Below are 14,597 nucleotides of genomic sequence, written 5' to 3' on the forward strand. Positions count from 1 at the left end.
AGGAAGGACATGACTTCGAGCAAGTTTGACTTGCTTTTACTCGTCTGCAGTCGGGTCGCTCTTCCGCTGCGTCTTCCGTCTCCCTCTGCTCGCTCTGCCGTCTGCTTTTACAGCAGCACGTACTTCAGTCCGCCTCTTCTTGTCTCCGTCGTTGTATGTTTTTCCCGCTCCGCACCATCACCAGCCCCGTTATCTCATTTTATTCAAATATGATTGTTTTGTGCATTGAGTAAACAAGTAGAAAGGAAACTTGGTGTTAGATTGAACTTAGGTTGACCTACCCACTTAAAGGAGGAATTTGCAGATGGATCAGAGCTATGCAGGAAGTTGCTAATCCTTTTATTGCTATGTATTTGCCTGTGTTTAGTTATCAGAACAGGGGTTAGGTATCCCACACAGCTGTAAATCCCCCTCCCTGAGCGTAGCTGTGTGTGTGTGCTTGTACCGAAAGGGCTTCCCTAAATGAATTAAAAAGGCGAGGAGACTGGAGAAAGTTTCAAAGTAAATTGGGAGCCTGTAACTGACAACGTGCTCCAGTTTCTCTCCTCGTACGTGAAAAGCAATCGCCGGTTTTTCTTCTATTCTCTGTTTTTTGTGTCTTTATAGTGCCATCCATCCATCCATTTTTCTACCGCTTATTCCCTTTTGGGGTGGCGGGGGGGGGGCCGGCGCCTACCTCAGCTACAATCGGGCGGAAGGCGGGGTACACCCTGGACAAGTCGCCAGGGACCCTGACACTCTCCTCCTCCCCTTTCATACAGCGAGAGGAGACACGTTAATCGTGCACAGGTGCGCGATCCACACACCTGATCTTGTTTGCGGCGTCGCCTCACCGCTCACTCGCCCTCCCCGCCTCCTCGCCGCCATCTTGGGCCGGGCTCCAGCGTGCCCTGCCTCTCCGTCGGACCGTCGGCTCCGCCTCTCCACAGCTACTATTTAAGCTATTTTTTAGAACGACTCATCTGGTCCTTACGGGCTACCTGCTGCCCGCCGGCACCGCGTTGGTGACCCCTGGTGTTGTGTATGCATGTGTTTTGTTTGTCATCATGCAGCTTGGGTGTTAGTCTCCCAAGGAACAGGAGGAGTGTTTGTGTTCATTTACTTGTCAGCCAATGAATGACTTTTCCATATCTGGGGAATCTTTGAAGACCAGAAGCCAATGTTGTAGTTTTTGTTGTCTTCTCCACCTGATACTGCACCTCCACTCGGTCTTCTGCAGGTAAATATCACCTATTATATAGACATACTTGTGTTTTTGATGATAAACATACAGTACAGTTTGTTTGTGTACGTACAGTCGTGATAGTTAGTTAGTATTAAATTGGATTGGGACCATTTTTTAATTATTTGTAGTAATGGTGACCAAGCAATCACACAACGTTGGGTTTGGATTTGATTGAGATTTCGGTTGACGAATCCTTGTTGAAGTCATTCCAAGACTTTATGTGTGAAATGTGACTCTATTCATTCTGTTTTGTTTTTTTTTAAAGTCAGCTTAAAAACTATAAATATGTTGATAGGGTAAACATGAGGGTTGAGTGAGCTCAGCACTTTTGCTATCTGTGGGATCCATCCTGATAGTCTCTTCAGCATTAACTAGTGCAGTGGTTCTTAACCTGGGTTCGATCCAGCAATAGGGGTTCGGCGTACTCTTCGTGTGAATCAATGTTTATTTATATAGCCCCAAATCACAAATGTCTCAAAGGACTGCACAAATCATTACGACTACAACATCCTCGGAAGAACCCACAAAAGGGCAAGGAAAACTCACACCCAGTGGGCAGGGAGAATTCACATCCAGTGGGACGCCAGTGACAATGCTGACTATGAGAAACCTTGGAGAGGACCTCAGATGTGGGCAACCCCCCCTCTCTAGGGGACCGAAAGCAATGGATGTCGAGCGGGTCTAACATGATACTGTGAAAGTTCAATCCATAGTGGCTCCAACACAGCCGCGAGAGTTCAGTTCAAGCGAATCCAAGACAGCAGCGAGAGTCCCGTCCACAGGAAACCATCTCAAGCGGATCAGCAGCGTAGAGATGTCCCCAACCGATACAGGCGAGCGGTCCATCCTGGGTCTCGACTCTGGATGGACCGCTCGTCCATCTAAAAACTTCTCCCCTATCGGCGTGTTACGGATACGGCAACAGCAGAAGTCATTTGTTGTGAGTTTATGCACTGTTTTTGTGCACCAGTAAAAAAACATGGTAACACTTTAGTATGGGGAACATAGTCACCATTAATTAGTTGCTTATTAACGTGCAAATTAGTAACATATTGGCTCTCAAAGGCCTACTGAAACCCACTATTACCGACCACGCAGTTTGATAGTTTATATATCAATGATGAAATATTAACATTGCAACACATGCCAATACGGCCGAATTAGTTTACTAAATTACAATTTTAAATTTCCCGCGGGGTTTCTTGTTGAAAACGTCGTGTGTTTGTGATGTCTCGGGTTGTGACGGACATATTATCCCAGCACCACACACGGCTAAAAGTCGTCTATTTTCATCGCATAATTACACAGTATTTTGGACATCTGTGTTGCTGAATCTTTTGCAATTTGTTCAATTAATAATGGAGATGTCACGCCAAATTTCTTCTCCCGACAAAACCCCCCCATTTACTTCCGGGGTCATAATTAATACAGACGTTTTGTTAACGCTATATTATAAAAATACAGATGTTTTGTTAACGCTATATTATAAAAATATAACGCTATATTATAAAAATACAGATGTTTTGTTAACGCTATATTATAAAAATATAACGCTATATTATGAAAATACAGATGTTTTGTTAACGCTATATTATAAAAATATAACGCTATATTATAAAAATATAACGCTATATTATAAAAATATAACGCTATATTATAAAAATATAACGCTATATTATAAAAATGTAATGCTATATTATAAAAATACAGATGTTTTGTTAACGCTATATTATAAAAATATAACGCTATACTATAAAAATACAGATGTTTTGTTAACGCTATATTATAAAAATATAACGCTATATTATAAAAATACAGATGTTTTGTTAACGCTATATTATAAAAATATAACGCTATATTATAAAAATACAGATGTTTTGTTAACGCTATATTATAAAAATATAACGCTATATTATAAAAATATCACGCTATATTATAAAAATACAGATGTTTTGTTAACGCTATATTATAAAAATATAACGCTATGTTATAAAAATACAGATGTTTTGTTAACGCTATATTATAAAAATATAACGCTATATTATGAAAATACAGATGTTTTGTTAACGCTATATTATAAAAATACGGATGTTTTGTTAACGCTATATTATAAAAATATAACGCTATATTATAAAAATATAACGCTATATTATAAAAATATAACGCTATATTATGAAAATATAACGCTATATTATAAAAATACAGATGTTTTGTTAACGCTATATTATAAAAATATAACGCTATACTATAAAAATACAGATGTTTTGTTAACGCTATATTATAAAAATATAACGCTATATTATAAAAATATAACGCTATATTATAAAAATACAGATGTTTTGTTAACGCTATATTATAAAAATATAACGCTATATTATAAAAATACAGATGTTTTGTTAACGCTATATTATAAAAATATAACGCTATATTATAAAAATATCACGCTATATTATAAAAATACAGATGTTTTGTTAACGCTATATTATAAAAATATAACGCTATATTATAAAAATACAGATGTTTTGTTAACGCTGTATTATAAAAATATAACGCTATATTATGAAAATACAGATGTTTTGTTAACGCTATATTAGAAAAATACAGATGTTTTGTTAACGCTATATTATAAAAATATAACGCTATATTATAAAAATACAGATGTTTTGTTAACGCTATATTATAAAAATATAACGCTATATTATGAAAATACAGATGTTTTGTTAACGCTATATTATAAAAATATAACGCTATATTATAAAAATATAACGCTATATTATAAAAATACAGATGTTTTGTTAACGCTATATTATAACAAAAATTTAAAAAACAATTTACAAACACTAGCTAAGGGATGACATAAGAGGAAACGTGACCCCGGAAGTAAATGCGTCATCCCATAGCTTGTGTTTGTAAATTGTTTTCTAATTATTTTTTTTTTTTATAATATAGCGTTAACAAAACGTCTGTATTTTTAGGGAATTTTTGATCAAATTATCCGTAGTAGCAATATTAATAATGTTGTGTTTATTATGCCCGGTGCATTTAGTATAATTACTACCATATCTAGGAATTGATACGACGGGAATTTTCCGGTTGTTTGATTATTGCTTTGATAAACTGCACGCATCATGGTTAGCCACCTCAGTAACGGGGATTTTCCAATTGTTTGTTTGTTGCTTTGATAAACTGGACGCATCATAGTTAGCCACCTCAGTAACGGGGATTTTCCGATTGTTTGTTTGTTGCTTTGATAAACTGGACGCATCATAGTTAGCCACCTCAGTAACGGGGATTTTCCGATTGTTTGTTTGTTGCTTTGATAAACTGCACGCATCATAGTTAGCCACCTCGGTAAAACACATGTCCAACTCTGAAACACTCAAAGCAGAAAAAACTTGTTCTAATTTAACTGACTCCTTACCCAGACCAGTAGTCTCGCATCTTCCATTTAAATCCGTCTTCAGGATGGAGGGAAGTGGTGTTCTGTGGGGATTAGCCTTCTGCTTTGTTTTTAGCCCCGCTCGACATCCGCGTTTCCGATCACACCGCTGGCGTCTGCTCCGTAGACGGCCCCCGCTGCTACTAGACTCCCCTGCTTCACAGGCCGCTGGATGTAGCCGCCGAATTATTCCCATGCTAGTTAGCACGTCGAACAAGCACGCGTCTATCAGTCCAAAACGGCCCGATATGTCCACATCCATATTTTTATAATATAGCGTTATATTTTTTATAATATAGCGTTAACAAAACGTCTGTATTAATCATGACCCCGGAAGTAAATGGGGGAGGGGGGGGGGGGGCTTTTATATAGCTCGGTTGGTAGAGTGGCCGTGCCGGCAACTTGAGGGTTGCAGGTTCGATTCCCGCTTCCGCCATCCTAGTCACTGCCGTTGTGTCCTTGGGCGAGACACTTTACCCATGTGCTCCCAGTGCCACCCACACTGGTTTAAATGTAACTTAGATATTGGGTTTCACTATGTAAAGCGCTTTGAGTCACTAGAGAAAAGCGCTATATAAATATAATTCACTTCACTTCACTTTTGTAGGGGGGGAGAAATTTGGCGTGACAGAGACTATAAAGAAGAATGCTGTTGGTGGAAAGCGGTGGATTGCAGCTGCCTTTAGCACCGAAACACAGCCGGTGTTTCGTTGTTTGTTGTGAAGCTTTAACACAGAGAGGTCAAGCGAACATGTTTCTCTACGTCAGCCAGCAAGTTTTTGGATGGGAAAATTGTGATATTATATTATGGGACCTCCTCCTGTAGCTGTCAAAAAGGCAGCTGTGATCTTTTTTTAGTGCTTCACTCTAACTTTCCTCATCCACGAATCTTTCATCCTGGTTTAAATTAATGGGGAAATTGTCGCTTTCTCATTCCGAATGCTGCTTGAGGCTATAATTATAAACAATGTGAGGATGTGAGGAGCCCTACAACTCGTGACATCACGCGCACATCGTCTGCTACTTCGGGTAAAGGCAAGACTTTTTTATTAGCGACCAAAAGTTGCGAACTTGATCGTGGATGTTCTCTACTAAATATCGCGAAATGATCAAGTATGACACATAGAATGGACCTGCTATCCCCGTTTGAATAAGAAAATCTAATTTCAGTAGGCCTTTAACTAGTCATTATTTAGTACGTCTTAAAGGGGAACATTATCACAATTTCAAAATGGTTAAAAACAATAAAAAATCAGTTCCCAGTGGCTTGTTGTATTTTTTGAAGTTTTTTTCAAAATTTTACCGGTCTCGGAATATCCCTAAATAAAGCTTTAAAGTGCCTTATTTTCGACTCTCTGCAAAGACACTGGTCATTTCTCTGTGACGTCACACAGTGCTGCCAATGTAAACAAACAATGGGAATACCACAGCAAGATATAGCGACATTAGCTCGGATTCAAACTCGGATTTCAGCGAGTTAAGCGATTCAACAGATTACGCATGATTTGAAACAGATGGTTGGAGTATGAAAATATTGAAGAAGAAACTGAAGCTATTGAGCGAATAGCTATTGACGCTATTCATAGCCATTGCATGGCCGAATCGCCGGTAAAATGTGCCGACCAAACGATCAGGACTTTCGCATCTTGAATTTGAAAAAAAAAAACATTTAAGTTGTATTTTTCACTAAAGAAGGGTTTGGTGAATGCGCATATGAAACTGGTGGGGTTCGGTACCTCCAACAAGGTTAAGAAGCACTGTACTAGAGTAATGTCACACAACTACGCCAGTCTTCTCGGTTTGCGTTCCCGCAGAAGTCACGCGTGGAAACATTCAAAGAAACGTGACAAGGGTTTCCTTTTCTAGTGACAGTTAAGGAGAAAAAAATGTGTTTTTGGGGTGGACAAACAAAGACATGTAAAATAACGATAATAGAAATATCTAGATGAGGAAATTTCTGAAGGAGTTGGGTGTGAATGCACCGATGTTGAAGCTGAACTGAAACGTAGCATGAATGTAAGAATAGTTTGAACGTTGGAAAGGTTTGAATGTTGAAAAGTTGACCCTGAATGGAGAAATGGATCACATGTTGAAATTGTTTAAACTGTCACCACTTGGACTATTTTGTTTTTCCTACTCAAATGGTAATTGGCATGGGCGAGACATGAATGTAAGTACATTTTGATTTATTAACACTACACAAACAAACTACAACAAAAGGCAAACAATGGCGAGCACAATGGCGGAGAACAAACACATGGCTATGATAAAACAAAAGACTAGTACAAAGGCTACAAACTATAAACATGAACAGAAACACTTGCGCTGTGGCATGAACAACAAACTTACGTGGCCTGGAATAAACGAACAAGCATGAAGCAGATGGGGAATATGGAGGTATGGCAACTGTGGCTTAAATAATAGCTATGATAATGACCAGCAGGTGTGAAAACTGAGGACAGGAGCGTGACGTGACAGGTGAAATTAATAAGTTACTATGGTAACAAAGAAAACAAGTGCAGGAACAGGAACCGAGTGTCCAAAAAAATAACCAAACATGACAAAAACAAAACATGATCCATAGGCGTGACATTAACGCTGAAATGGTTTGAATGTTGAAGAGTTTGAATTTACAGAAAAAACGGAATTTGGTCTGGAACTTGGGAAAGTGTGGATTGATTGATTGAGTGAAACTTTTATTAGTAGATTGTACAGTACAGTACATATTCCGTACAATTGACCACTAAATGGTAACACAGGAATAAGTTTTTCAACTTGTTTAAGTCGGGGTCCACGTTAATCAATTCATGGTAGAACATGAAGTTGAACTGAAATGCTGACAGAACGTAGTATGAATGTAAGAATAGTTTGAACGTTGGAATGGTTTGAATGTTGAAAAGCTGACCCTGAATGGAGAAATGGATTACATGTTCAAATTGTTTAAACTGTCACAACTTGGACTATGGGATATTTTGTTTTTACTACGCAAAGGTTAATTGGCACGGGCGAGACATGAATGTAAGTACATGTTGATTTATTAACACTACACAAACAAACTACAACGAAAGGCAAACAATGGCGAACACAATGGCGGAGAACAAACACATGGCTATGATAAAACAAAAGACTAGTACAGAGGCTACAAACTATAAATACGAACAAAAACACTTGCGCTGTGGCATGAACAACAAACTTACGTGGCCTGGACTAAACAAACAAGCATGAAGCAGATGGTGTATATGGAGGTATGGCAACTGTGGCTTAAATAATAGCTATGATAATGACCAGCAGGTGTGAAAACTGAGGACAGGAGCGTGACGTGACAGGTGAAATTAATAAGTTACTATGGTAACAAAGAAAACAAGTGCAGGAACAGGAACCGAGTGTCCAAAAAATAACCAAACATGACAAAAACAAAACATGATCCATAGGCGTGACATTAACGCTGAAATGGTTTGAATGTTGGAATGGTTTGAATGTTGAAGAGTTTGAATTCACAGGAAAACCTGAATTTGTTCTGGAACTTGGGAAAGTGTGGATTGATTGATTGAGTGAAAGTTTTATTAGTAGATTGCACAGTTCAGTACATATTCGGTACAATTGACCACTAAATGGTAACACCCGAATAAGTTTTTCAACTCGTTTAAGCTGGGGTCCACGTTAATCAATTCATGGTAGAACATGAAGTTGAACTGAAATGCTGACAGAACGTAGTATGAATGTAAGAATAGTTTGAACGTTGGAATGGTTTGAATGTTGAAAAGCTGACCATGAACTGAAATGCGAATGGAACGTAGGACGAATGTAGAAATAGTTTACATGTTCCATCCATCCGTCATCTTCCGCTTATCCGAGGTCGGGTCGCGGGGGCAGCAGCCTAAGCAGGGAAACCCAGATTTCCCTCTCCCCAGCCACTTCGTCTAGCTCTTCCCGGGGGATCCCAAGGCGTTCCCAGGCCAGCCGGGAGACATAGTCTTCCCAACGTGTCCTGCGTCTTCTCTGTATGTCAGAGGTGCCCTAAACACCTCCCTAGGGAGGCGTTCGGGTGGCATCCTGACCAGATGCCCGAGCCACCTCATCTGGCTCCTCTCCATGTGAAGGAGCAGCGGCTTTACTTTGAGTTCCTCCCGGATGCCAGAGCTTCTCACCCTATCTCTAAGGGAGAGACCCACCACCCGGCGGAGGAAACTCATTTCGGCCGCTTGTACCCGTGATCTTATCCTTTCGGTCATGACCCAAAGCTCATGACCATAGGTGAGGATGGGAACGTAGATCGACCGGTAAATTGAGAGCTTTGCCTTCCGGCTCAGCTCCTTCGTCACCACAACGGATCGATACAACGTCCGCATTATTGAAGACGCCGCACCGATCCGCCTGTCGATCTCACGATCCACTCTTCCCCCACTCGTGAACAAGACTCCTAGGTACTTGAACTCCTCCACTTGGGGCAGGGTCTCCTCCCCAACCCAGAGATGGCACTGCCTCCTTTTCCCGGCGAGGACCATGGACTCGGACTTGGAGGTGCTGATTCTCATTCCGGTCGCTTCACACTCGGCTGCAAACTGATCCAGTGAGAGCTAAAGATCCCGGCCAGATGAAGCCATCAGGACCACATCATCTGCAAAAAGCAGAGACCTAATCCTGCGGTCACCAAACCGGAACCCCTCAACGCCTTGACTGCGCCTAGAAATTCTGTCCATAAAAGTTATGAACAGAATCGGTGACAAAGGACAGCCTTGGCGGAGTCCAACCCTCACTGGAAATGTGTCCGACTTACTGCCAGCAATGCGGACCAAGCTCTGGCACTGATCATACAGGGAGCGGACCGCCACAATAAGACAGTCCGATACCCCATACTCTCTGAGCACTCCCCACAGGACTTCCCGAGGGACACGGTCGAATGCCTTCTCCAAGTCCACAGAGTACATGTAGACTGGTTGGGCAAACTCCCATGCACCCTCAAGAACCCTGCCGACAGTATAGAGCTGGTCCACAGTTCCACGACCAGGGGTTGACAACCCGCGGCTCTGGAGCCACATGCGGCTCTTTAGCGCCGCCCTAGTGGCTCTCTGGAGGTTTTTCAAAAATATATGAAAAATGGAAATGAGGAGGGAAAAAAACATATTTTTTGTTTTAATTTGGTTTCTGTAGGAGGACAAACATGACACAAACCTCCCTAATTGCTATAAAGCACACTGTTTATATTAAACATGCTTCACTGATTCGAGTATTTGGCGAGCGCCGTTTTGTCCTACTAATTTTAGCAGTCCTTGAACTCACCCTAGTTTGTTTACAATTTACATATAACTTTCTCCGACTTTCTAAGACGTGATTTATGCCACTTCTTTTTCTGTCTCATTTTGTCCACCAAACTTATAACGTTGTGCATGAATGCACAAAGGTGAGTTTTGTTGATGTTATTGACTTGTGTGGAGTGTGCTAATCAGACATATTTGGTCACTGCATGACTGTAAGCTAATCGATGCTAACATGCTATTTAGGCTAGCTGTATGTACATATTGCATTATTATGCCTCATTTGTAGCTATATTTGAGCTCATTTAGTTTCCTTTAAGTCCTCATAATTCAATTTATATCTCATGACACACTATCCGTATGTAATATGGCTTTTAATTTTTTGTGGCTCCAGACAGATTTGTTTTTGTATTTTTGGTCCAATATGGCTCTTTCAACATTTTGGGTTGCCGACCCCTGATGTAGTGGTTCTAACATAATATTGTGAGAGTCCAGTCCATAGTGGATCTAACATAATATTGTGAGAGTCCAGTCCATAGTGGATCTAACATAATATTGTGAGAGTCCAGTCCGTAGTGGATCTAACATAATAGTGTGAGAGTCCAGTCCATAGTGGATCTAACTTAATAGTGTTAGAGTCCAGTCCATAGTGGATCTAACATAATAGTGAGTGTCCAGTCCATAGTGGATCTAACATAATAGTGAAAGTCCAGTCCATAGTGGATCTAACATAATAGTGAGAGTCCAGTCCATAGTGGATCTAACATAATAGTGTGAGAGTCCAGTCCATAGTGGATCTAACATAATAGTGAAAGTCCAGTCCATTGTGGATCTAACATAATAGTTTGAGAGTCCAGTCCATAGTGGATCTAACATAATAGTGAAAGTCCAGTCCATTGTGGATCTAACATAATAGTTTGAGAGTCCAGTCCGTAGTGGATCTAACATAATATTGTGAGAGTCCAGTCCGTAGTGGATCTAACATAATAGTGTGAGAGTCCAGTCCATAGTGGATCTAGCATTATATTGTGAGACTCCAGTCCGTAGTGGATCTAACTTAATAGTGTTAGAGTCCAGTCCATAGTGGATCTAACATAATAGTGAGAGTCCAGTCCATAGTGGATCTAACATAATAGTGTGAGAGTCCAGTCCATAGTGGATCTAACATAATAGTGAAAGTCCAGTCCATTGTGGATCTAACATAATAGTGTGAGAGTCCAGTCCATAGTGGATCTAACATAATATTGTGAGAGTCCAGTCCGTAGTGGATCTAACATAATAGTGTGAGAGTCCAGTCCATAGTGGATCTAACATAATATTGTGAGAGTCCAGTCCATTGTGGATCTAACATAATATTGTGAGAGTCCAGTCCGTAGTGGATCTAACATAATAGTGTGAGAGTCCAGTCCATAGTGGATCCAACATAATATAGAGAGTCCAGTATATAGTGGATCTAACAGAATAGTGTGAGAGTCCCGTCCATAGTGGATCCAACATAATAGTGAGAGTCCAGTCCATAGTGGGGCCTGCAGGAGACCATACCGAGGGGAGACAGGTCAATAGCGCAGGGACATCCCCAACGGGTGAGCAGGCGAGCGGTCCACCCCGGGTCCCGACTCTGGACAGCCAGCATTTCATCCGTGGCCCCCGAACCTGTGCCCCCCCCTCCACGAAGGAGAAGGGGGCAGAGCAGAAAAGAAACGGCAGATCCACTGGTCTAAACGTGGGGTCTATTTAAAGGCTAGAGTATACAAATGAGTTTTAAGATGGGACTTAAATGCTTCTACATTTATTTCAAGATGTATTTATTGCTTCAATGTTGTCCCTCTGTACAAAAGGTGCGTATTGTATTGTTTATCTACACACCATATTTACTTGAATTGCCGCCGGGACGCTAATTAATTTAAAACCTCTTCTCACTCCGGTGTTTACCAAGGCCATGCAGTAAATTTAGGTCTGCGCTTATAAATTTGAGTGTGATGCAAGGATACCATCATGAAAAGTACATTTAATAAAAAAACGTTATTATGGTCTTACCTTTACTTATAAATTAAGTCCATGCGCAGCTCCTTCTGATCAAAAGCATTGATAACTTGTTTATAGAAGTCTTCCTTATCTTTCTTCTGTTTTAAAAGTCTTTCTGTCTTGACGGAGGTCTTTCTTTATTACCTCCTGCTTCGATTGAAAGTCCAGTTTAGAACACTGTTTTATTTTAGATATGTAATCCTCCATGTTAAAAGTGCAAGCGAGAGGAAAAAATGAACGATCGCTGCTCACTCTTGCTGCTTGTTGTCACTTCTTCTGCAGCCGAGTAGTCGCAAGAAGGATCACTAGCGCCCTCTACCACCAGGAGGTGGGAGTCATTTAATGACTCATATTTGACACACGCGGCTATGGTATATTAATAAAACATAGCTGCTTACTATTCTTTTTAGCATATTCAATAGCTTGGACCTTAAATCCTACTGAATAGCTCTTTATCTTCTTCCCTTTATGCGATTTCAAATTGTTGAAATCAGCCTCCTCCGTTTTGAAAATGATGACAGGTGAAGTGTCACTCGTGACGTGACGAGTTTGACCCGGTGGAAATTCTAGACATGCGCTAATAAAAATAATATTTTGCGAAACTAGTTTGACCCGGCGTTAATCCTGAGCCTACGGGAAATCCTAAGCATTTAGTAATTATTTTGCGAAACGAGTTTGACCCGGCAGTAATTCTAGGCAGGCGCATACTATACACCCGGCGGCAATTCAAGGAGATACAGTATGTATGATTTAACGAGGTGACATGTGTGTGTTTTCAGGATGTTGGCGCCAACAGGAAGTAAGTGTGTGGCAGTAACTCGCAGCCTCATCTTGTGGTTCCTGCTGGCCGACATCATATTGTTGTTATACTGCTTGAAGTTGCCGAGCCGAGACGGCCGCCAAGAAGAAACCTGCCTCAGCAAGAACTCAACCGGACCTTCTAGAAGCCGCCGGAAAGGCGCGTGCTCACCCGTGGAGAACATCATGTTCATGAAGACGCACAAAACCGCCAGCAGCACGCTCCTCAACATCCTCTTCCGCTTCGGACAGAAGCACCGGCTCAAGTTCGCCTTCCCGGACGGACGCAACGATTTCTTCTACCCATCGCCGTTTCGCCGCTCGCAGGTGAAGAACTACACGCCTGGCGAGTGCTTCAACATCCTGTGCAACCACATGCGCTTCCAACCCCGGGAGGTGGCCACGCTGCTGCCTGCCGACGCCGTCTACGTCTCCATCCTGCGTGACCCCGCCCACCTCTTCGAGTCGGCCTTCCACTACTACCACCGCGCCGTCCCCTTCACCTGGCGGATCGGCGCCGAGAACAAAATGGCGGCGTTCCTGGACGACCCCTGGGGTTTCTACAGCGTGGGCGCCTACAACTCCTTCTACCTGAGGAATTTGCTGTTCTTCGACTTTGGTTTGGACAACAACTTGGAGCCGGACGACGCCGGCGTGACGGCGTCTATTTCGGATCTCGGCGCCAGGTTCCATTTGGTTCTCATTGCAGAACACTTCGAGGAGTCCCTCATCCTCCTCAGAGAAACCCTCTGCTGGACCACGGAGGACATTTTGTACTTCAAGCTCAACGCCCGTAAGACGTCGTCGGTCACACATATGACCCCGGAGATGCGCGCCAAGGCTCTGCGGTGGAACGGCGCCGACTGGAAGCTGTACCGCCACTTCAACAACACCCTCTGGGCCAAGGTGGAAGCCTACGGGAGGGAGAGGATGGAGCGGCAAGTGGCGGAGCTCCGGAGAAGGAACGCTGAGATGAGAGCCGCCTGCATCGAGGGCGGCGAGGCGGTGGACGCCGGGATGATTCGCGAGGAACGCTTTCTACCCTGGCAGCCCGTCGGAGGAAAGTCCATCGTGGGTTACAACATGAACGAAGATGTGGACGCCGAGTTGAAGAGCACGTGTGAGAGAATGCTCACACCTGAAATACAATACATGGACCACTTGGGGGTCAATCTATGGCTGACCCGACTCTGGGGTTGGTTCAAAGATTCCATTTACTGATATTCAAAGGCAGTCAGCACTATTTATTGTTTTTTATTGCTACTGCATCTACTCAGTGGCCTAGGGGTTAGAGCAGGGGTGGGAAATTAATTTTTACTGGGGGCCCGAGCACTACTGTAACACTGTCTTACGCAACACTTCCTGATGTACGATACAATGCAAAAATGTCAATTTTTCTCACTTTATCCTGCATCCTCTTTTAAAGTCCAACATTTTTCCCCGTCCGATTTGGACAACCATCTGTTGTCACACCTGCCAGCTTGTCCCATTAAATAAATGATAAATGGGTTGTACTTGTATAGCGCTTTTCTACCTTCAAGGTACTCAAAGCGCTTTGACACTACTTCCACATTTACCCATTCACACACACATTCACACACTGATGGAGGGAGCTGCCATGCAAGGCGCTAACCAGCACCCATCAGGAGCAAGGGTGAAGTGTCTTGCTCAGGACACAACGGACATGACAAGGTTGGTACTAGGTGGGGATTGAACCAGGGACGCTCGGGTTGCGCACAGCCACTCTCCCAGTGCGCCACGCCGTCCCATTACAGTCCTAACATGTCCAAACACGCATTTACCTCTGTGAACAAGTCATTACCTGTGGTTGTCCCATTTAATTGACTGCATGGCT

The 14,597-nt window shown here is 42.2% G+C and overlaps 1 protein-coding gene across 1 annotated transcript; it reads left to right on the top strand.

Moving 5' to 3' along the window:
* Nucleotides 1-940: 940 nt before the first annotated feature.
* gal3st1b (galactose-3-O-sulfotransferase 1b) lies at nt 941-14,252 on the top strand. The gene is made up of 2 exons (XM_061875749.1): nt 941-1,219; nt 12,724-14,252. Exons 1-2 carry the CDS (start codon nt 1,113-1,115, stop codon nt 13,961-13,963), a joined length of 1,347 nt encoding a protein of 448 aa, XP_061731733.1. The 5' UTR covers nt 941-1,112; the 3' UTR covers nt 13,964-14,252.
* Nucleotides 14,253-14,597: the final 345 nt, after the last annotated feature.

This window comes from Nerophis ophidion, linkage group LG17 (assembly GCF_033978795.1).
Source record: "Nerophis ophidion isolate RoL-2023_Sa linkage group LG17, RoL_Noph_v1.0, whole genome shotgun sequence".
NCBI classification, from domain to species: Eukaryota; Metazoa; Chordata; class Actinopteri; order Syngnathiformes; family Syngnathidae; genus Nerophis; species Nerophis ophidion.

What these genes read in the sequence shown, in the direction of transcription:
- gal3st1b (XM_061875749.1), top strand. Translation starts at nt 1,113, where the DNA reads ATGAATGACTTTTCCATATCTGGGGAATCTTTGAAGACCAGAAGCCAA. An exon ending in CTCCACTCGGTCTTCTGCAG is followed by an intron (nt 1,220 to 12,723) that starts GTAAATATCACC and finishes GTGTGTTTTCAG; the next exon opens with GATGTTGGCGCCAACAGGAA.